The sequence below is a fragment of the Malaclemys terrapin genome, chromosome 4 (genome assembly GCF_027887155.1).
Source record: "Malaclemys terrapin pileata isolate rMalTer1 chromosome 4, rMalTer1.hap1, whole genome shotgun sequence".
NCBI classification, from domain to species: Eukaryota; Metazoa; Chordata; order Testudines; family Emydidae; genus Malaclemys; species Malaclemys terrapin.
Window position 1 is genome coordinate 637,819 of NC_071508.1, and position 23,157 is coordinate 660,975.

Below are 23,157 nucleotides of genomic sequence, written 5' to 3' on the forward strand. Positions count from 1 at the left end.
TCACTTTCCCATTGACACCACACGACCGGCTGCGACACCGGCTGGGTAGGGCCGTTTGTATCTTCCAGGGGCACCTGGTCTCTGCTGGGGACTCCTGCTGCTTCTCTCTGCTCTGTGACCGTCTGGGGGTCCGGGCTCTCACGGGGAGGGGGCTAGAGAGAAGAGCACAAAGGCACTAAGGCCCCTGCCTGGGAATCCTCCCGCACCGTGCGGCCGCTCCCTGCTGGAGAGACCACCTCCCCGCTCAGGCCCAGAGAGCCCCGGGCAGCCGGGAGCAGACCTGGGGTAACAGGGGGAGAAATTACCCAGGTAACGTGAGCTGGGCAAGACGATAAATCCAGCAGGGCTGGCTCACCTGTCACCTGCAGCTCCCGGCTGCGTCTCTCCAGGGGGGTCTGTAGGGCGACGTGTCCCACCCGGCAGACGTACTCTGCCCCCTGGTCTCTCTGCACCGAGGGGGTGAAGTTGAGTCTCGTCTCCTGCTGGAAGCTTTTCCCGTCCTGTGTGCGGGGAGCTCCGGGCTCGATTCTGTACTCGGCAGAGCCCTGCAGGGGAACAGCAGCCCCGGCCCCCCGGCCCCTCCTGAGCAAGGTCACACTCAGCGCCCCGGGGAAATGCCCCGTCATGCGGCAGCTCAGGGTGATTTCCTCCCCCACCGTCACTGACTGGGGTTGGGAGATTTCCGACACCTCTGGGGGCCGCAGGAGACCTGGGGAATGAAACATCCAGAGACAGTTACAGGCCCCGTAAGGGGGAGATGGGTCCATCAGTGATTCCTGCTCATTCCCCATCTGACCCCATGGAGCCCCCTCACCTGTGTCCCCAGCTCTGATCTCTCTCTTGATCGAAGGCCCTTCGGGGCTTTGCTGAATGAACACTAGGATGCTGAACTATGGACGGATCAGTCTCTGGCTGGGGATTCTCCAGACGCTGGTAGCACTGAACGTGAGATCCGGGTTCTGGCTGATTTCTGGGCTCTCATCTTTCCATCTCTCTGCCCCATCACAGCTCCACTGGATCCGGTGAATCCCCCTGGGGTAAAAGTTCTGGATCTGGACGGCAAACGGCACCTCCTCCGGGGGCTTCCACTGCGGTAACACCTGGATCCCGGACACCTGCGGCTGGGCTGGGCAGACAGCAGGAACGTCAGTGACGGGGCAGTCGGAGGCCGGGGGCTCCATGTGACTCTGTGACACCCCGTCCGTCTCAGCCCCGCTCCCCAGGGCCGGTGCGTCGTCCCAGCGGGAATTATTTCCCCAGCTTGGAGTGATCTCCCCCCATCTGACCTCCCCCAGCCGAGCGCCAGGCCTTGAGCGTGGGGCTCTGTGACCCCCTCAGAGCTGGGCGACTCCCCGCTGCCCAGGAGGGGAGGGGAGCTAGACGGGGCTCGTTCCCACTGGGAGACTCAGGGCTGTGCGGGGCCTGACCCAGCCATGGGGAGCAGGGGGAGGGAACAGGAGCTGCCCCCCACCCACACCCTGCCCCTCCCCCACCCCAGTGGGAGCCTCAGAGACAGCTGCAGCCCCTTCACTCGCGGGAGCCTGGGGCTGCAGCCCCCCAGAGGGAGCGGGGGGAGGTGGGGCTGCCCCCCGAGGGTACATGGCCCCGGCTTGCAGGGGGAGGGGAGGGGCTGCACCGTCCCCAGGGGTGAGGGACTGAGCATCCGGCCCCTGGACTCACTGGGGCTCCAGCGTGGGGGGCACTTGGGGGTCAGCGAGGGGCTGATGGGGGCAGAACTGCTCTGATTTCACGGGCTGTGTTCGGCCGTTTCCCTTCACCCCCGGAATGGACGAGACGCTCCAGTGACCAGAGATTTCAGACAGAGACACTGACCCGTCACCTGCAGCTCCCGGCTGCGTCTCTCCAGGGGGGTCCGTAGGGCGACGTGTCCCACCTGGCAGATGTACTCGGCCCCCTGGTCTCTCTGCACCGAGGGGGTGAAGCTGAGTCTCGTCTCCTGCTGGAAGCTTTTCCCGTCCTGTGTGCGGGGAGCTCCGATGTCGATTCTGTACTCGGCAGAGCCCTGCAGGGGAACAGCAGCCCCGGCCCCCCGGCCCCTCCTGAGCCAGGTCACACTCAGCGCCCCGGGGAAATGCCCCGTCATGCGGCAGCTCAGGGTGATTTCCTCCCCCGCTGTCACTGACTGGGGTTGGGAGATTTCCGACACCTCCGGGGGCCGCAGGAGACCTGGGGATGAAACATCCAGAGACAGTTACAGGCCCTGTAACGGGGAGACGGGGCCTGGTGGGGGCTGCTCCCCCCTCCCTTCAGACAGGAGATCTGACCCCTCAGTGGGGCTGTGTGACGAAGTGGGGGATTTTCTTGTTTTCAGTGGGATTTCAACGGTTTGCATGCGGAGGGGGTGGGACTCAGTTTCCCTGGGGGTTACTGGTTTAAGGAGGTGAGGGGAGAGGGAGTGTGTTGTTACAGAGGACCGGAGAGGGAACTTGGGGACCCAGCCGATGGCCGGGAGGATGGAGACCCCAGCGACTGGTGACCTGAGACCCCGACCCGGAGGCCCAGCTGAGGAGACGCAGCCGGTTCTGGCCAGTGGGAGGACAATGGGCTGCAGAGTGAGGACCCAGTGACCTAACCAGCCGGTTCCAGCCAGAGGACGGAAGAGGGGAGAGGAGGCCCCGGTTTACGACCCTGTTTCCCTGGAGAGAAGACAATGGACAGAGGCGGGGCCTGGGGCTGGGGGTATCAGATGCCCAGCTGGGAGCAGGGGGGCTCTGGGCTGGAGAGGGGGATCAGGCAGAGCCCACCTGGATACAGAGAGACTGGGATGTGCTGGGCTGAGGGAGGCCAGGCCTGAGGCCCTGAGAGTTTCCTGTGCTGTGTTCAACCCTCAGTAAACCCTCCTGTTTTATGCTGGCTGAGAGTCACTCCGGTCTAGAGAACAGGGTTGCATCAACCCCTTCGGGAGTGGAGGCCCCGGGGGTCCAGAGCGAGTGGACTCCCTGAGGGGTCCCACGGCAGAGACAGACGTGCTAAGGCTCAGAGAGGTGCGGCTCCAGGAGGTGGAGGGGCCTGACCCTGAGAGAGAGTGGACCCCCGAGAAGGGCTGTCGCACTGAAAGGGGCACCCCCCATGGACCACACGGGGCCAAGTGTGGGCACGATCTGTGAGTCCATGACATGCTGTTACCGCATAAAATCACCCCATGTGTGACACTGTTACACCCCGACCCATCGGTGTCTCCAGCCGAAAAGGGGGATGAGGAATATTAGCTCCCAAAACTCCTTCATCCCTCAGGGACCCTGTGGGGGGCAGCGATTCCTGCTCATTCCCCGTCCGAACCCCAGGGAGCCTCCTCACCTGTGTCCCCGGCTCTGATCTCTCTTTCAATCGGGGGCCCTCGGGGGCTTTGCTGAACGGATACGGTGACTATAAATTCCAGACGGGTGATTTGGTCACTGGGGAGTCTCCAGACGCTGGTAGCGCTGAACGTGAGATCTGGGTTCTGGCTGATTTCTGGGGTCTTGTCTCTCCCGCTCTCTGCCCCGTCCCAGCTCCACTGGATCTGGTGAATCCCCCTGGGGTAAAAGTTCTGGATCTGGACGGCAAACCTTATCCCGGGGCTCCCAGTGCGGTAACACCTGGATCCTGGACACCTGCGGCCGGGCTGGGGGTGGGCAGATAGCAGGAGTGTCAGTGAGAGCAGGGGCTGGGGATCTGAGGGGTTTCACCCCACATTGGGATCCCATAGAGGGAAATCCCGTCCCTGCTCACTGTGTAATTCACAATCCCTTCTCAGCTTGTTCTCCTGCTTCCCATCCCCCAGGGGAACCAGAGACTGGGCAGCGGAGGGGGTGGGGATCTCAGATCTCTGTTTGTACCTCTCACAGCCTCCATCCCCCTCCCATCCGAGCCCCCATCACCAAGGGGAGACTGGGACGGAATCCGGCCCAGGAACCTCCCTCCCTGCACCCTGGCTCAGCAGGGCAGGCGGGGCAGGTAGAGACCTGAAATCAGAGCAACACCCACCCCAGACCGGCTCCCCCAGCCCTCACCGGCGACGTCCTCAGCGAGCAGGGAGCAGCCCCAGGCCCCCCGGAGACGGAGTAAGAGACTCCCGTGCCTGGGGTCAGAGCGACACGCGGGGTCAGTGGGGGGGGGGTCTGGGAGACGCATCCAGCCGGAGCTCGGGGCTGGGAATGACAGATCCCTGAGAGGCCCAGGGAGGTGGGGCTGGAAGTTCCTCCCAGAGGCGACATGTGGGGCAGTCACTGTCCCCCCTTTACATTGTGCCCCCCAGTATCAGGAGGGGCGAGTCGTCGGCTGCAGGGGGCTCAGTCTGCAGAGACCCCCCTGGGGTGTCGCTGGCTGTGTCCTTGTCCCCTCAGCCTCCCCGGACTCTGCTCCCTCTGGGGCCATGCAGACCCCCCACCCCTCACTCCCACTGGCCAATGGCACCGTCCCCCGTTACCTTCCCGCCTCCTCCTCCGGCAGTAAATGGCTAATGCTGCAGCTCCCCCTGTGACCAGGATCCCCAGGGTCGCCCTGATCGCGGATCTGGTGTGATCCGCTCCTGCACCGGGACGGGAAAGGGAGAGAAAGTCAGACCCGGCTCACGGCACCTCCCCGCGCTGCCCCACCCGCCGGGGGTGCAGGACGGAGGCGCAGGGCTGCCTGGGGTCGCTGGGCCCGGCCCTTTACAGCGTATTTTGTCAGGCAGAATTACAGCCTTGTTGTGCCCCCAGCCTGGGGCCTGCGCAGTGTGTGTGTGTGGGGGGGGGGAGCTGGGGGTCAGAGGGAGCCGGCTGCCCTGGCATTTCTGTTATAAAGCCACAGTCAGACCTGAGCGCTCCTCCGACCTCCCGCCGTCCCCCACTACTGTACTGGGCCCCTTCAGCCCTGGGGGCTCCAGCATCCCACCCCCCACCCCAATATTCCCCCTAATGTACCAGCATGGGTCTCTGCTGGGGTCCCGTGTCAGACTCAACTGAGTGCCCCCTGCAGCCCATAACATCCAACTGGGAGCCCAGCACCCCCTCACCTGTGACATCCAGGGGGAACTCCTCCCGCAGGGGCTGGGCCAGAGCCGCGTGGGTGACGCGGCAGGAGAAGATGCTGCCGGAGTCGCTCGCGCTGGGAGTGAAGGTGTAGGTCAGGGTGAGGTTAAAGGTCCCGTCCGGGTTCCTCTGGGGGGCAGAGCGAGTGGCGTCGGTCAGAACCCGCCCGTCTCTCAGCCACGTGACGGTGACGTCCCCGGGGTAGAATCCCCACACGTGGCAGGGGAAGGAGGTCACTGTGTCTGTCACGGCCGATCGCTGGGGGATGGAGAGTCTGGGAGCAGCTGGAATGAGAGAGACAGTCCTGGGGCCGTGTCTGGATGCATAATTATGGGTTACCCCCATGAGCCAATCTGAGTGTAAGTTACACAGATATCCCCAATTCAGTATGGTGGGGCACAAAATACCCCGGGTCACTGTGAGGTTCTACCCCAGTAGGATGTACGAAGGCGCGTCAGACACGGTGACTGAGGTGCGTGGTACAGAAGGTGTCAGTGCCGGGCAGGGCAGGAGGTGGCTGACACTGGCCACTCTCTGGAAAGGCTCCTCTATGCTGGGCAAGGGTCCTAAAGCCATTTTCCCCTTGTCCCAGGCCTTCCTCCCCCTCTGACAGGGGTCACAGGATCCGCAGTACTGTCGGACAGTAACAAAGACCCCAGGCCAGTAAAAGCTCCGTAGCAGCCTCTGCTGGGTACGCCAGGTTCCCTGGTGCCCTGAGAGGGGAATGTCATGGGCCCGGTACAACAGCTGGCGGTGATACTTCTGGGGGACCACCAGCTGCCTCCTGATCCCCCCTGACTCCATTTTCCCTGGGGGAGCCCATTCTCGGTACAGGAACCCCTTCTCCCACAGGAACCTTTTCCGGCCACCTCTCCCCATGGTCTGTACCACACTGAGGTTGGCCAGGTCCCTTATCTTCCACAAGGAGGGATCTCTCTGTAACTCGGCCTGGAACTCAGCAGCTGGGACAGGGATGGCCACCTGCTCTCTCTCGCCGGCTGGGTCTGAAGCCGCAGCCTCCCTGAGCCGTGTCCCTGGGTGTTCCCTCCCCACCAGGTTAGGGTCCTGCACCTCAGGCAAGGCACACGATGGCATATATAACATTGGTGGACGTGCAGGTGAATGAGCCGGTGATGTTGTAGCTGAACTGGTTAGGTCCTGTGATGGTGTTGCTGGTGTAGATATGTGGGCAGAGTTGGCATCGAGGTTTGTTGCATGGATTGGTTCCTGAGTTGTTATGGTGCGGTGCGTGGTTGCTGGTGAGAATATGCTTAAGGTTGGCGGGTTGTCTGTGGGCGAGGACTGGCCTGCCTCCCAAGGTCTGTGAAAGTGAGGGATCATTGTCCAGGATGGGTTGTAGATCACTGATGATGCGTTGGAGAGGTTTAAGCTGAGGACTGTAGGTGAGGGCCAGTGGAGTTCTGTTGGTTTCTCTTCTGGGCTTGTCTTGTAGCAGGAGGCTTCTGGGTACACGTCTGGCTCTGTTGATTTGTTTCCTTATTTCCTTGTGTGGGTATCGTAGTTTTGAGAATGCTTGGTGAAGATCTTGTAGGTGTTGGTCTCTGTCTGAGGGGTTGGAGCAGATGCGGTTGTACCTCAGCGCTTGGCTGTAGACGATGGATCGTGTGGTGTGTCCAGGGTGGAAACTGGAGGCATGAAGGTAGGCGTAGCGGTCGGTGGGTTTTCAGTATAGGGTGGTGTTAATGTGGCCATCGCTTATTTGTACGGTGGTGTCTAGGAAGTGGACCTCCCGTGTAGATTGGTCCAGGCTGAGGTTGATGGTGGGGTGGAAGCTGTTGAAATCATGGTGGAATTCTTCCAGGGTCTCCTTCCCATGGGTCCAGATGATGAAGATGTCATCAATATAGCGTAGGTAGAGAAGGGGCATGAGTGGACGAGAGCTGAGGAAGCGTTGTTCCAGGTCAGCCATAAAGATGTTGGCATATTGTGGGGCCATGCGGGTGCCCATAGCGGTGCCACTGGTCTGGAGGTATATATTGTCACCAAATTTGAAATAATTGTGCGTGAGGATAAAGTCACAGAGCTCAGCAATAAGTTGTACTGTGTCATCATCAGGGATACTGTTCCTGACAGCTTGTATTCCATCTGTATGTGGGATGTTTGTGTAGAGAGCCTCTACATCCATGGTGGCTAGGATGGTGTTTTCTGGGAGATCACCAATGCATTGTAGTTTTCTCAGGAAATCTGTGGTGTCACGGAGATAGCTGGGAGTGCTGGTGGCGTAGGGTCTGAGTAGGGAGTCCACATATCCAGACAGTCCCGAGGCTGATAAAGGAGGTGCGGTTATCATCATGAACAGGTCTGACTAGACAACTCTCCAATACCAAATTCTACAGGCCACTTTCCTCAGATCCCACTGAGGAATATACTTAGAAACTGCATCATCTACTCAGGACACTCCCGACACTAACACAGGAACAAATCAACATACCCTTTGTCACGGAGTATTGGGGGACTCAGGGCCCTGCACCCCCGGCTTCCTGCGATTCACCATGACTCTCAGCCAGCCAGTAAAGCAGAAGGTTTATTTGGATGACAGGAATACAGTCCAAGACAGGTCTTGCAGGCACAGACAACAGGGACCCCCTCAGTTAGGTCCAGCTTGGGGTCCCAGGGCATCCGAGCCCACCCCCCTTTGGGGGGGGGGGGTCAGAGCCATCTCTGCCTCCCAGCCATCTCTCCAGCCCGCTTCCAGCACTCTGCCTTCAGCGACCCCTCCCACCCCTTTGTTCAGTTTCCCGGGCCAAGGTGTCACCTGGCCTCCAACCCCTTCCTGGGTTCTCATGTTACACGCTCAGGTATTCTCCGGTCAGTCTCTCATCCCCCAATGCAGACTGTCCTAGCCACACTCCCCTGTCAGCATTCACACACCACAGTAAGAACAGTCCCAGTTCGTCACATCTCCCCCCTTCGAGACCGAACTGAGCAGGGTCACTTTAGCCAGTGACCCGGGGAAGTTCGAACCTACCCCCGTTCCCATGGATGCCCCCGCATCCCTCCCATTCCTTGGTGAGAATTACACCAGGCCCCTCCAGTTTCACGCCCCCCCTTAGGTCGGGGGTGCTTGATGGCACTCGCAGTTCCCATGTGGGAAGGTTTATGCGGCCTGCGCCCTTTTCCCACCCCCATACCTCTGGGGTTCCAACTGGGCTGTGGTCTTCTCCCAGCGCTCCAGTCTGGAGGTCTGTGCTTTGGGCTCTCTTGGTTCAGAGCCGCCCTTTTAACCTTGGCCACCCTCCGGAAAGGCTCCTCTATGCTGGGCAAGGGTCCTAAAGCTGTTTTCCCCTTGTCCCAGGCCTTCCTCCCCCTCTGACAGGGGTCACAGGATCCGCAGTACTGTCGGACAGTAACAAAGACCCCAGGCCAGTAAAAGCTTCGTAGCAGCCTCTGCTGGGTACGCCAGGTTCCCTGGTGCCCTGAGAGGGGAATGTCATGGGCCCGGCACAGCAGCTGGCGGCGATACTTCTGGGGTACCACCAGCTGCCTCCTGATCCCCCCTGACTCCATTTTCCCTGGGGGAGCCCATTCTCGGTACAGGAACCCCTTCTCCCACAGGAACCTTTTCCGGCCACCTCGTCCCATGGTCTGTACCGCATTGAGGTCGGCCAGGTCCCTTATCTTCCGCAAGGAGGGATCTCTCTGTAACTCGGCCTGGAACTCAGCAGCTGGGACAGGGATGGCCACCTGCTCTTTCTCGCCCGCTGGGTCTGAAGCTGCAGCCTCCCTGAGCCGTGTCCCTGGGCGTTCCCTCCCCGCCAGGTTAGGGTCCTGCGCCTCAGGCAAGGCACCCCCCCCAAGGCCAGGGCGCAGGGCCCCTCGCCGGCTCTGACTGCGGGTCACAACCAGTGCCTTTTGGGGGTTGCTTGGCCAGTTCTCCAGGTCCCCCCCCATCAATACCTCAGTGGGCAAATACGGGTGTACCCCCACATCCTTGGGGCCCTCCTTGTCCCCCCACTTCAGGTGTACCCTTGCCACGGGTACTTTGACTGGTGTTCCGCCCACCCCCGTCAGGGTCGGTAGGTGTTGGGCACCACCTGATCTGGGGCCACCACCTCGGGCCGGGCCAGCGTCACCTCTGCACCCGTATCCCAGTATCCATTGACCTTCCTCCCATCCACCTCCAGGGGAACAAGGTACTCTCTCCGGAGGGACAGCCCTGCACCCACCGTATAAACCAAGAACCCTGAGTCTGGAGCATCCAGCCCCCTAGAGGGGCTGGCCTGGAGCTCTCCTCCCTCCTTAGCAGGTGGTACTCTGCCAGCCCCCCTTCCCTGGGAATGCTGCCTCTCGCCGGGCTGGGTCTCTACCCAGTCAACCCTCTGTGGGTTCGGCCTGCTCAGTCTGTCCCTGAGCCTGGGGCACTGGGCCCGTATGTGGCCCTTTTGGCCACAGTGGTAGCAGCCCATGTCCCATGGGTCCCCTTGAGTGGGTCGGATGGTCCTGATGCCGGATGCTCCTCTCTGATGGGTTTTTTCTGTATTTTCCCACGGGGGGGTCCCATGGTGACTCTCTCTCTGCATTGTGGTGGGATTGTTCCTTTGGGACTCCACCCTTTTATCTCCTGACCGGCTCTTTACAAACTCATCGGCCAGCTGCCCTGCGTGTCGCGGGTTCTCTGGCTTTCTGTCCACCAACCACAGCCTCAGGTCGGATGGGCACCGCTCATACAGTTGCTCCAGTACCAGCAGTTTAATCAGGTCCTCCTTCGTCTGGGCCCCACCAGCCCACTTGCTGGCGTATCTTTCCATGCGGACGGCTAGTTGCAGATATGAGATCTCAGGGGTTTTATCCTGACTCCGGAACCTTTCCCGGTACATCTCAGGAGTCAGCCCAAACTCACGTAGCAGGGCCCTTTTGAATAGTTCGTAGTCCCCTTTCTCTGCCTCTCCCAGTTGGCGGTACAATGCCACGGCTTTGGGATCCAGTAAGGGGGTAAGGACCCGGAGTCTGTCCGCGGGATCAACCCGGTGCAGCTCGCAGGCCGTCTCAAAGGCCTCCAGGAAGTCATCCATGTCCTCCCCCTCCTTGCGTGGGGCCAGGATGCACTTATCAAAGCTCCGTGTAGTCCTGGGTCCCCCCTCACTCACCGCAGCCGGGGGTTCGCTGCCCTTCAATCTCGCCAGTTCCAGGTCATGCTGACGCTGTCTCTCATTCTCCTCCCGTTCATGCTGTCTCTGTCTCTCTTTCTCCTCCCGTTCATGCTGTCTCTGTTGTTCACGATCCTCCAGCTCTCTCAGTTTTAGCTCTTTCTCCCATTCCAGCCAATTCCGGTCCACGGATGCCGAACGTCGCCGGGAGGATCCTGTGCTGGCCGGCGAGCTTCGCCAGGAGGATCCCCTGCTGGCCGGGGGGGTCACGGCGCCCTCGGTATTTGCTGGGCTCCTCCCCACGCTTCCCCTAGGCATAGGAAGGAGGGGTCTTGGGAAGCCCTCAGCAGCCGGCTGACCACTCCCAGCTGGGACAGACACTCGTGCCTGCGCTGCATTTGCCAGGCTGCTTCCCTGAGACACAGGGATCAGTTCATTCGCGCGATCTTCCTCCTCCAGCCGGGTAATGAGCTGTGCTTTGGTGAGCCTCCCAATGCACAGCCCCCTCTGCTTGCACAGCTCCACCAGGTCGCTCTTAAGCCGCTTGGCATACATCTTCCTGCTGGCCACTCACCGGCCTGTGTGCTCACAGCTCCCCACAGTTCCCAGGGGGACCCCTAGTGTGCCAGCCCTTCTCGAGGTCACCGCCTCTCTGCCAGGGTCGAGCTGCAGACTCCTCCGCCCCTGGGACCACTCGCTGCGATCCCCCCGGGGGACCCTGTTACCGCAAAAGTCCTTCTCGCTGGTCACACACTCCCAGGGGTAATAACCGTCTCTCTCTCACTCTTCAGCACGCCTGGTCCCCGTCAATCCCCCTTCGTTTTACTGCTCCCCAGTCACTTACTGCAGGAAGCGCCGTCCACGGGGTGCAGTAGATCCCACCCCTGCCACCAGTTGTCACAGAGTATTGGGGGACTCAGGGCCCTGCACCCCCGGCTTCCTGCGATTCACCATGACTCTCAGCCAGCCAGTAAAGCAGAAGGTTTATTTGGATGACAGGAATACAGTCCAAGACAGGTCTTGCAGGCACAGACAACAGGGCCCCCCTCAGTTAGGTCCAGCTTGGGGTCCCAGGGCATCCCAGTCCACCCCCCTTTGGGGGGTCAGAGCCATCTCTGCCTCCCAGCCATCTCTCCAGCCCGCTTCCAGCACTCTGCCTTCAGCGACCCCTCCCACCGCCTTTGTTCAGTTTCCCGGGCCAAGGTGTTCCTGGGGGCTGGACTCTCAGTGGGCACTGCTCCTCGGAGGATGCTGGAGAGACTGAACCACGGTAGAGATTGAATCCTGAATTATCAGTGTAAGTAGCACATGGGTGTCACTGTGCCTCAGTGGGTCACAGCTCAGCACACCAGATTCAGGACAAATTGCTGAACAATAGGGCAATCTCCCCGCAAACGGGTTATTCTATCATTAGATTACACCAGGCCAGTAACAAATGTAAACGTCTGTCGCACTGCGCTGGTTAACAGGAAGTCAAAGACGCAGTCTCCTTAGGCATTCCAGCCTTTGTTTCCCCTCCCAGAGACTTGACTGTATGATGAGCGGTTACTGAAAACCCCAGTTTAATCAAACAAAGGGTTCTTCTGATCTCACGAGATCAGACACACGGCCAGGTCAATCTGTAACTCAGATTTTACCCAATCATCACGCCACTGCCAACACTTTAGTAGCTATCTAAAGGTTTATTAATAGAGAAAAGAAGGCAAGTGTTAAACATGGTTACTAGCTCATATGCATACAATAATGGCAATGTTCTTGGATCAGGGCTGCAGCAGTGAATCAGTGATGGACAAGACGGCTGGCTTGTAAAGTCTTGTGGCCAATTTCCAAAAGATTGGATGGTCCTCAGTCCATAGTTCAAATGACCCTTGTAGCTGTAAATCCAGTCCAGAGAATCGGAGCAGGAAATGAAGACAAATTGGAGATGTCTCAGGGGTCTTTTATAGCCTCTGCCATGTGCTGGGAATTTTACGGTCCCAAACAAAGCCCACAGGCACAGTGTGTGGAAAATTACTGGCCCAAGATGGAGCCCAGGGTCACATGAGCACGTCACATGACTTTAGACGCCTTGCTGACTCACAGCGGCAGCCATTACCCGGATTCTGGCTGGGGCGTCCACAGGAAGGCTCACCTGGCGGGACTAGGGTGACCAGACAGCAAGTGTGAAAAATTGGGACAGAGGGTGGGGGGTAATAGGACCCTATATAAGAGAGAGCCCCAAATATCGGGACTGTCCCTATAAAATCGGGACATCTGGTCACCCTAGGCGGGACCAGCTTCCTCTATGGTTAGTGGAGTGTCCTTTAATGGGCCATCAAACTTGAATAGTCCATTCACATTGTGCTGGCTAGACTGGATGTAAACAGCCTGATGGGTGTTACCCCAGGAACAAACACAAGGGCTAAGGGCTTATCTACACGTACATTTTATAGCGCTCTAACTTGCTGGCTCAGTGGTGAAAAAAATCACCCCCCTGAGCTCAGCAAGTCTGAGCGCTTTAAAGCGCTAGTGTAGACAGGCTCCCGGCGCTCGGAGCGACTCCCCTCGTAGAGGTGGATTACCAGGCGCGTGGAGATGGATTACCCTCTCCCAACGCTCACGCACAACCCCACTCGCACATCAAAGTGCTGCTGTGGGAGCGCTCAGACAGCAGCACTTTGAACTTTCTAGTGTAGACGTAGCCTGAGTCTACACTTAGCAGCTTAAAGAGCCTTAAAGGGACAGTGTGGTCGCGCTTTCTGTAAACCACCTCCACAAGGGGCACGGGAGCGTGGTTCCCAGCACTGGAGCCCGTCTACACTGGTGCTTTACAGCACTCAGACTTGCTGCACTCAGGGGGGTGAGTTTTCACTCCCCTGGGCGAGAAAGTTTCGGCACAGTAGCTTGCCAGTGTAGACAAACACAACGCTGATACAGGGGCACAGTCAATATTGATAATATCACATACAAAACTGATACATGCATCTGTAGCCCAAGGGCCAGTGGGCTTCAACAGCAGTCCTGGAAATGGCAAGTTGTGGAGTACAAACTGCAGCATGCTGGGAGAATGGCCTGGTTCCTGCCGGGAGGTACCCACTGCCCTCCCCGCCCAGAGTCTCTGCACGGACTGGGCTGGGAGCATGGAGCAGGCTGGCAGAGGGGCTGCTGGACTGTGATCCTGTTCTATGTTCTTTACAGAATAAAGCCTGTACCTGGTGGGTCTGGTCTGAGTGAACACACTGACACACAACGCAGAGCACACAAAGGAGCCTCAGGCCCAGTCCCCTAAAGTTGTGTAAAAGGTCACAAAGAGGCTTCCCCTATCTGGAACAACCTCACACTGGGCCAGTGGACGGGGGCGGGGGGGTGGTACACATATAAGCAGGATAGCCATACTTAGCTATTCGCAACTTTTCCAGTGACACCGGACATGACGCACTTGGTACAAGTTCTCTTGCAGTTGTAGCACAGTGGCCACACCAAGGCTGTACACAGTCACATGTCAATCACACAGCATCACAAGGGGTCAGTTTGTTCTCTCCTCTACGAGCAGTTTGCAGCTGGCTCTCTCTCTCTCCCCAGCACCGGCCGTAGCGTGAGTGCACGACGGTCAAAAAATGGCCATGTCTCCATCCAGAAGCGGGCCACCTGGAGGGAGGAACAGAACGGGAATGAGGCCCCTGCCTGGGGACCCTGTGAATACACCAGGCTCAGTCCCCACGAGCTGACCCACCTCTGCTCCCCAAGCTGCCCAGCCCTGACATCCACAGAACAGACCCTGCCCCGAGAGGGGGAGAAACCACCCCATGACCTCACCCAGATGGGTGCTGGGTTCTGGGGGGGCCCCAGAGCTCGCTGCCTGCCCCGGGAATCCTGGGACATACCGAGCTCAGACCTGGCTGTAACTGCTCCAGGCTGGGTATCGGGGAAACAGCCCCCCCAGCCCCTGAGCTGTTCATTAGCTCTTCCCTCCCCAGGCCAGAGAACCAGGCTGCCAGCGTGGTCAGGTACTGTCCACCCTGGGCGCTGATGGTGAGGGAGTGTGGAGAGCGGAGATATGTCCCACTCTGGCTGGTAAGAGGGAGAGTTTAACGTGTCCCTCCAGAGAACGGACTCAGGCGTCGCTGGGAAAGGGGGCGGGTGGGGACAGGCAGGGCTGATCTCACACGAGACGCTCATGTCCCGGTTCTAGTATTAAATCCCAAGCACCGAATGAGGAAGCACCAGGACTGGGCTAGGAATCCCCCGGGGCTCGTAATGTGCTTGTAATGGCCGAGCCCAGGGGGACCTGCTGACAGGTGACTCTAGCTCTGCGACCCACGGTGAGGAGGGGATCACCAGCTGCTCCTTAAATGCTGGGGAATCCTTCCCTTCTTGGGGTAAAGGGGCAACATCCCTGCCCTACCACCTGCCCCAGGCTGCTGTGGGCGATGCTGCACACGCTGTTTTTACGGCTGCACAAGGGGTTTCATTCTACACCTTTGCTAAAGTTCCTGTGAGGTTTGGTCCCCGAGGTGACTCGTGTAACGTCTGGGCAGGAGCCCTGCAGCCGTTTGAGCTGGGGAAGAATGAACCAGAACAAACGGATCTCTGGCCCTGGTGTGAAAAGCTCCCAGCCCCACTGACCGGCGCAGGGCTGCCGCCGAAGGTGCTGACAATCTCCCCGCGCTCTGCATTGAGCTGCACACAGGCTAGGGACCCGGAGAGCTGTGTGTACGGGGGGGCGGAGGGGGAGCAGGAGCTCACAGGGACAGCTTGGTGGTGTATTGGCAGGGAGATGCGGGTGCCGTTTGCAGTGTGTCCGTATCTGGCCGGGCACGTCTACACAGCAGCCAGGAGGGGTCATTCCCAGCGGGGACAGACAGACGGCCTGGTGCTAAAAACAGCCGCGGGAGCTCAGGCTAGTCACCGGAGCACAGCCCTGCCTGGCCCCTGGGGGCGCACTCGGCACTAGCCTGGCCCCCCACCCCCCGCTGTGGCCACACGGCTATTGTCAGGCGGTAGCTGGAGCAGATTGAGTGCGTGTCTGTCGACGCGGGCTGAGCATGGCACGTCCCAGCGGCTGGGCACATCCCTTCCAGGCCCCAGGAGCTCCCCTGCGAGGTGCGAGTCTGTCACCGCCCCCGGAAACGTGTTGTGGGAGCATCAGGGGACGGCTCAGAGCTGCCCCAGAACTTGGCGCTTCCTGGCTTTGTAGGGTTCATGTGGCGGCGGGGGGGGGGGGGGGGGGGGGAATCACATGTGACCAGCCTTCCTATCTCTTAAACAGATTGTAGAGTTGTTTATAGGCTTTTCTGTGTCGAACACAGGGACTGAAAGGGGGATGGGGTGGGGCGGAAGTGGGGAACAGGAACGTCCCCTCCCCTGACTCACTGAACGAGTGGGAATACGGAAGGCAGTGGGGACGGAGGAGGTGCAGGGTGAAAAGAAGCTAATGGTGTTGGGGGGCAGCGTGTCAGTCTTTACCCCCTAACTCCACCCAGCGGTGCTGGCCCTGTTCCGGTGAGGGGAGCCCATCCAGTGCTGCGTCTGGTCCCTAGGCCCGCCACAGCCCCTGGGAGCAGACGAGCCCCCAGCACCGGAGCTGGGAGCGTCTCTGCCCCAGGCCCCCAGCTGCTGCTGCTCCCCAGGACTGAGCTGGGGCTCACGGCACAGACGTTGCCTCACAATTTCCAGGCCAGTTTTCCAGCCATGGAGCATGGAGGGGAAGGGGGGGGATTCTCTTCTGTGAGGGCAGCCTGGCTACTGTGGTATGGAAACCATGGGAGAGGGTGGCCATCTTTGGTAAGGGCAGCCTCATTTTCATGTAGTCGGGCATCTTTCCCGAGGGCAGCCGGTAGATTCAGTGCCATTGAAACACAGGAGACAGCAGCCATCTTTACTGTGGGCGTCCTCGCCAGTGGAAAAGGGACCGTCTCTGCTGAGGGTTTGAGTAGTTCAACCCCAGGAGGTGGCGTCAGTCCCACGGCACGGTGTGGGGAGCAGCAGCTCTCCTGGGTAAGGGCCAGTTGTGCCCATGAGAGCAAGGACTGGGTACAGCCATTAATCACTTTGCTTAATTACAGCTTAATGTCTTCACCTGTCCCTTCGCTGCTCGTTTTCAGTGGGGTTTAGTCATGGCAGCGTGGGAAGGAGACAGACCCAGCTGTTTAGCAAACAGAGTCAACAAAGGTCAGACGCTTTAGGTAAAACCTTCTCAGAGGTCCCATTCCTGAACCAGATCCCAGATTTAGCTGAAATTCCCTAGAACATTCCTCCTCTGCCCTCAGACCCTGGGCTGTGAGTTCGGGGAGGACACATTGTTCTCCTCCTGCGAAACCATGAGGGCGAGTCCTGGCCTTAAGTGGAAAACTGAACCCAGTGTTAAACAGAGGGGCTGCTGCACCCGCCCATCAATTCTCTCCAGACCTGACACCCCCTTTCCCCAGCACTGGGGAACCTGCAAGCAGCCAACGGGCCAGTCCCCAAACGTTCCCGGAACCGCCCCACGTGCAGGGCCGGCTCTGGCTTTTTGGCCGCCCCAAGCAAAAAAAAAAAAAAAAACCTGCGTGGCAGCCGGAGCGCGGGTGCAGGGGGACTGGCTGCGGGGGAAGGAGGAGGGAGGGAGCGGGTGGGAGAGAGAGAGAAGGGGGCGGCCAGGGCTACAGCAGGGGCGCTGCCACGCGGCCCCTCCCACTGCGCCACCTCCTGCCGCGAGGGCTCCGCTCCGGTCGGTGGGGAGGAAGGAAGAGAACTGCCCTGCAGGGGGCTCTGGTTCTCTGCGCCACCGCCCCCTACAGGGCGGCCGGAGCGGAACAACAAACGGCCGTGCCGCCCTAGGATTGGGCAGAACGCCGCCTCCAACAAGCTGCCGCCCCAAGCACCAGCTTGCTCAGCTGGTGCCTGGAGCCGGCCCTGCGCACGTGCTGGGAACCAGCCGGGGGAGGCTCAGCCCAAAGTGCCGCTTTGTCTGGACGCTCCAAGTGCCTGAGAGCAGAGACCTCCTCAGCCACAACAACCCCAGCGTCAGCGCGGCGCTGCCCGGCCCCGCTCGCTCGTACCTCGCAGCTCCAGCAGCCCAGTGGATTTTGCTTTAGGCTCCTGTAGGGTCTGATGTTCCACAGAACACCGGTACTCTGCCCCCTCGTCCTCGAGCAGCACGGGGGTGAAGCAGAGCTGGGATGTCACGTTATAGGATTTCCTGTCATATGCGGCTGTGGGGTCTGGGGTGTCAATCTTGTGGGTCTCCGGGTTGTCTAAGCACCGGAACGCCGATTCTCCCCTTCCCCGTCGGTGCCAGGTCACGCTCAGCTCCTTGGGGTAGAACCTGGATATTTGGCAGCTCAGTGTAACCGGCTCCCCGGGGATCAGGACCTGTGGCCGGGAGATCTCGCCCAGAACTGGAGCCTGTGGGACTAGAACATGTGGAAATTGCACGTCATAGTTACAGCACCTGGAGATCTGACACACGCCCCCCGTCTCCATCTGGTGTGACCTGGCCCCGTGTCCCCAGCAGCCTCTGCCAGGCCCACCCCTCACCCAGGGAGAGCTCCCCTGAACGACTCCTGTAACACCCACAACCTCAGGGGTGCTGGGGTTACTGGGAGAGGGGTCAGGAGTGGGTGTGGGGCCACAACTGCCCTGACGGTGGGGGTCAGTTGAGCTCACAACCCCTATGCCTGCAGGCGTTACGCAAACCCATTTTCCTGCACATGCAAACGAGCCAGACTGCTCCAGTCACCAGTGAGCTCAGATGTGGCACCAGACGGTCAGAGGAGCCCAGGGCCACGTTCCCCAGTGCTCAGCACCAACAGGCCGAGTTCTCCTGGGAATCTCGCCACTTACTCTGGTGCCTAAATGGGAGCTGAGCTGTTTGGAAAAGCGGACCTTGGAAACTGACCTTCCACATACAGCTCCCCACTGCGTCTCTCCAGGGGGGTCTGTAGGGTGACGTGCCCCACCTGGCAGATGTACTCTTGCCACTTGTCTCTCTGCACCGAGGGGGTGAAGCTGAGTCTCGTCTCCTGCTGGAAGCTTTTCCCGTCCTGTGTGCAGGGAGCTCCGGGGTCAATTCTGTACTCGGCAGAGTTTTCTAGAGGAACCAGGATGTCTCCCTTCACCTGTCCCACAAATCGAGTGCTTGTAGATCTCTGTGTCCTGAACCAGGTCACACTCAGCACCCCGGGGAAATGCCCCGTCATGCGGCAGCTCAGGGTGATTTCCTTCCCCTCCGTCACTGACTCAGGTTTGGAGATTTCAGACACAGCTGGGGCTGGGGAATGAAACATCCAGAAACAATTACAGGCCCCGTAAGAGGGAGACGGGGCCTGGCAGGGGCTGCTCCCCCTTCCCTTCAGACAGGAGAGATCTGACCCCTCAGTGGGGCTGGTGTCATGAAATATGTGGGAGTCAGGGCCCTGCGCCTCCCACTTCCTGCAATTCACCGTGACTCTCAGCCAGCCAATAACAGAGGTTTATTAGATGACAGAAACACGGTCAAAAACAGAGCTTGTAGGTGCAGAAAACAGGACCCCTCAGTCAGGTCCATCTTGGGGGGTGAGGAGCCCAGACCCAGGTTTTGGGCCTACCCCCGTCTCCCCAGCCAGCTCCAAACTGAAAATCCTTTTTCTTGCCTTCTGCAACCACATACCCCGACTCCTCCTCCCGCTTTGTCCAGTTTCCCTCACAGAAGCCGTCACCTGGCCCCAACCTCCTCCTGGGCTCAGCTTACGAAGGGCAGCCGCCATCCTTTAGGTGCTGGCTGTCAAATATCATCCCTCAGTGAAGTCACCCCCTTATTTCCCATCACCATCTAGTGTTGGTATAGTATCCCAGGGAAACTGAGGCACGCTCCATGGCATGAATATATGGGGAAGGGTAGCAACCTGTATGTATCCCAGCCCATTCTGTAGCCTAAAATCCCTCCTTGGCAGCTGTACTGGATTGCCTTACCCATAAAGGGTTAAGCAGTTCAAATAACCTAGTTGGCACCTGACCAGACGGACCAATGAGGAAAGAAGATACTTTCAAATTGGGGGTGAGGGAAGGATTTGTTTTGTTGTTCTGTGTGTTGTTCTCTCTCCAGATGGAGGGAAAAGCCAGCAGGTACAATATCTCCTGAAACCATACCTGGAACAATCCATCTAAAACCACAGAAACTGTGAGTAGGGCAAGGAAATGTGTTAGGTTATCTCTTGTTTTGGCTTGTGAATTTCCTATGCTAAAGAGGTAGTTTCCTTCTTGTTATGTAACTGTGAAGCTGATCCCAGAGGAGAATCTTCTGTGTTTTAAATCTTTTTATTACCCCATAAAGTTCCCTTCCATCCTGATTTTGAAGGTGTGATTCTCTTACTTTTTTCTTTATAATAAAAGTTCTTATTTTAAGAACCTGATTAATTTCAGTGTCCTGAAGACAAAGGGTCTGGTTGCTGAAGTAACAGGTTGGTATTTTATTCTCAAGTCTCCCCAGGAACAGGGGTTAAGGAGCTTTGGGGGCTATATCGGGTGGATAGGGATTCCAAGTGACCCTTTCCTGAATTTTTGTGTAAATCACTTGGTGGTGGTAGCAATACTGTCCAAGGACAAGGAAAGGAATTTGTGCCTTGGAGAAGTTTTAACCTAAGCTGGTAGAATATAAGCTTAGAGGGTCTTTCATGCAGAGCCCCACATCCCAAAGACTGCTATTAACGCCCCCTCCCCCAGTCCGGAAGGGGGTGAGTCTGGAGTAGTGGGCACTGCCGGAGGGCAGTGTCCTGAAGAGGACCCCGCTGAGGGGCGAGCAACGCATGTCCCAGAGCAGAGCAGACAGCAGACAAGACACCACGCGCTGAGGGCCCTCCGCAGTAAACAGAGCTAATTCCCGGAGCAACCAGAGGGAGGCGCCAGCGGTGGTGAGTCTTGACCCCGTCACAGTCACATGGATTTATTTATTTATTTATTTATTTTCCTAGCTGAGAGCAGCTGGAGTTTTTTTCTCTTTAGTTAAGCTGCAACAAGGGAAATCACAGGCTGGGTTGTTGTTGTTTTTTCTAGCTCTTGGGCTAGGCTATAATCAGGGGCGGCTCTAGGCACCAGCAAAGCAAGCAGGTGCTTGGGGCGGCACATTTGCAGGGGTGGCAGGGATCCAGCCTGGGAGCTGAGAGCCAACAGGGGCCCTGGGAGCTGTAGTTCCTTGGTTCGCTCCCTGCCTAGAGAGCCAGCCCTGGAGCAGGGAAAGAACTACATTTCCCAGCATTCCCTTGGCCACTACCAACAGGAAAGAGGGGGAGGGAGGGAGCTGAGACCTCATGCTGCAGCCTGCTGTGAATGGAGAGCTGCACTGGGAAGGGCAGGGAGACCATATTTTAACATTCAAAAAATAGGACACTCCACGGGGAGTGAGGGTAGCCCCACCCTGCCCCCATCCACTCCCTCCGACTGCCCCCCACAGAAACCCCAACCCATCCAACCCCCCTGCTCCCTGTCCCCTGATCACCCCCTCCCGGGACCCTTGCCCCAACTGCCCCCCAGGACCCCACCCCCTATCTAAGCCCCACTGATCCTTGTCCCCAACTGCCCCCTCCTGAGATCTCCCTGCAACTTCCCCCCTAGGACCCCACCCCCTACCTGTCCCCTGACCAACCCCTGGGACTCCCATGCCTATCCAACCGCTGCCTGTCCCCTGACTGCCCCCCCCAAACCTCCAACCCATCCAACCCCCCCTGCTCCCTGTCCCTTGACTGCCCCCCCGGAACCCCTTACCCCTTCTCCAACCCCCCAGCCCCCTTACCGTGCCACTCAGACCAGTATGTCTGGCTCCACGCAGCGCCAGACACACTGCTGCATACATGCTGCCGTGCTCCCCTGCGGAGCCACAGCCCCCCCCCCCAGCACCTGCCTTCCAGATTTGAACACCTCAAAATTCAGGAGGGCTCAAGCTCAGTTTGGGCCGCTGTTACTTCATTTCTCCCAAATCAAATCTACTGATCCACTGGAACTTGCTGTAGAGAAAGTAGGATAAAATTGAGCAAGAAATGCTTCCCAGTGGTTATTAGGACTGGAATTGCTATTTTCAACAGCCATTGCCTTTTTAGTTTTGTTTGTTTAAAAGGAAGATAGTGATATTGCATTGGCAAATTCCCCATAGAAAGAAAGAGTGGAAGAAAAGAATAATAAAGGCACCTCAACTTTTCCTCATTTCTGTAGGACAGTCTTATAATATGCATCCAGATATCCTCCAGTCACACACGCTGAAAATTGTTCCACTTTACTGCAGTTCTGTAACCATATGGGAACCAATCCTGTCTGTGTTCTGTGCACATCCAAAATTCCTGCTGAATGACCTGCCCTGGGAGTGAGTTACCAGTTGTGACGGAGCAGGGAGCAGGGCAGATTTGACCTGGGAATGTTGCAGGGGGGTTGCAGTGGGGATGTGGGACTTCCCTTGAAGGAAGCTACCTGAGCTGTAACCTGAGCCAGGAACGGGGGTGGGGAGAATTAACACCTTCTGCCCGGGAGACTGAACAAAGGAGAGGAGCAGCGGGAGGGGCTTGGAGTTTGGTTTCAGTTGGGGCTGGGTGGTGCAACGCAGGGAACCTCAAGCTGGGGTCTAAGCTCCCTGAACCTCCCAGAGGGACCTAATTGAGGGGGTCTGGTCGTACCTACACGCTCTGCTTGAGACTGTGTTCCTGTCCTTAAATAAACCTTCTGCTTTACTGGCTGGCTGAGAGTCGCAGTGAATCTCGGGAAGAGGGGTGCAGGGCCCTAACTCCCCCACAATCCGCAACACCAGTGACCCAGGGCTGCGGCAGAAGGAGGGTGCAGGTGGGGGCGGGGAGAGAGCCCAGGGCTCAGGTGGCAGGAGGTATGTGTGGGGGGCAATGGTGGGGGGGGGAATGAGGGAGCCCAGAGCTGGGGCAGCAGGGGGTGTGGGTGGTGGGGGGAGAGCCCAAGGCTGGGGCAGCAGGGGGGTGCGGCGAGGAGCCCAGGGCTGGGACGGGGGTGTCACGGAGTGTGGGGGGACACAAGGCCCTGCACACCCGGCTTCCTGCGATTCACCATGACTGTCAGCCGGCCAGTAAAGCAGAAGGTTTATTTAGACGACAGGAACACAGTCCAAGACAGGTCTTGCAGGCACAGACAACAGGACCCCCTGTCCAGTTAGGTCCATCTTGGGGTCCCAGGGGCACCAGAGCCCCTTGGGAGGTCAGAGTCCCATCTGCCTCCCAGCCATTCCACCAGCCAGCTCCTGAAACTCTCTTCAGCGACCCCTCCCACAGCCTTTGTTCAGTTTCCTGGGCAAAGGTGTCACCTGGCCTCCAACCCCTTCCTGGGTTCTCATGTTACATACTCAGGTGTCGTCCCTCAAGGCCAATCTCCCATCCCCCAACACAGACTATCCTAGCCACACTCCCCTGCCTTCCCCGCCAACACTCCCCACTCAGCATTCAAAGACCACATACCACATTAAGAACAGTCCCAGTTCGTCACAGGGGGGCAGCCAAAATTTTTTTTGCTTGGGGCTGCAAAAAACCTAGAGCCGGCCCTGGCTATTATAGAGGCAGAAAGTCAGCAACATGACTGAGGCTCAGAAGAAGCTAAAACTGCACAGACTGCAAATTGATAAGAAGGAAAATGAGCATAAAAGGCAAATGCAATTAACACAAATGGAAATTGATGCACAATTTGCCAGAGAAAAAGCTGCTCATGAAAGAGAAATTGAAGCCCAGAAGTTAGCCCAGCAAGCTGCTCAGGAGAAGGAAAGAGGAAGCATGAACTGGAGGTGATAGAGTGGAAGAGACGGAACCCTTCAGCAGCTGGCTCCACTTCCCGAAAAATCCATAAATGGGAGCGGTTATGTCCACCATATGATGAATCCAGTGATATTGCCGAATATTTCATCACCTTTGAGAGACTGTGCACTCTCCATGCGATTCCTGAGGATCAAAAAATGACTACTTTGGTTACAAAACTGACTGGGAAAGCTCTGGACATATTCAATAAGATGCCTATTGCTGATGCTTCAAACTATGGTAAATTCAAGAAATTGGTTTTGAAATAGTTTCCGATTACACCTGAAACCTACAGGGTAAAATTCA

The 23,157-nt window shown here is 58.2% G+C and overlaps 1 pseudogene and 1 gene segment (V, D, J or C); both read right to left on the reverse strand.

The window, feature by feature from the left end:
- Window positions 1–63: 63 nt before the first annotated feature.
- On the reverse strand, window positions 64–2,164 carry LOC128836739 (uncharacterized; annotated as a pseudogene).
- A 9,621-nt stretch (window positions 2,165–11,785) lies between these two features.
- Window positions 11,786–23,157, reverse strand: part of LOC128835481 (Ig heavy chain C region-like) — a 33,653-nt gene continuing 22,281 nt past the window's right edge. The window contains 3 exon segments of the C gene segment in view: window positions 11,786–13,750; window positions 17,143–17,496; window positions 17,982–18,353. Coding sequence covers window positions 13,713–13,750; window positions 17,143–17,496; window positions 17,982–18,353 — 764 coding nt within the window.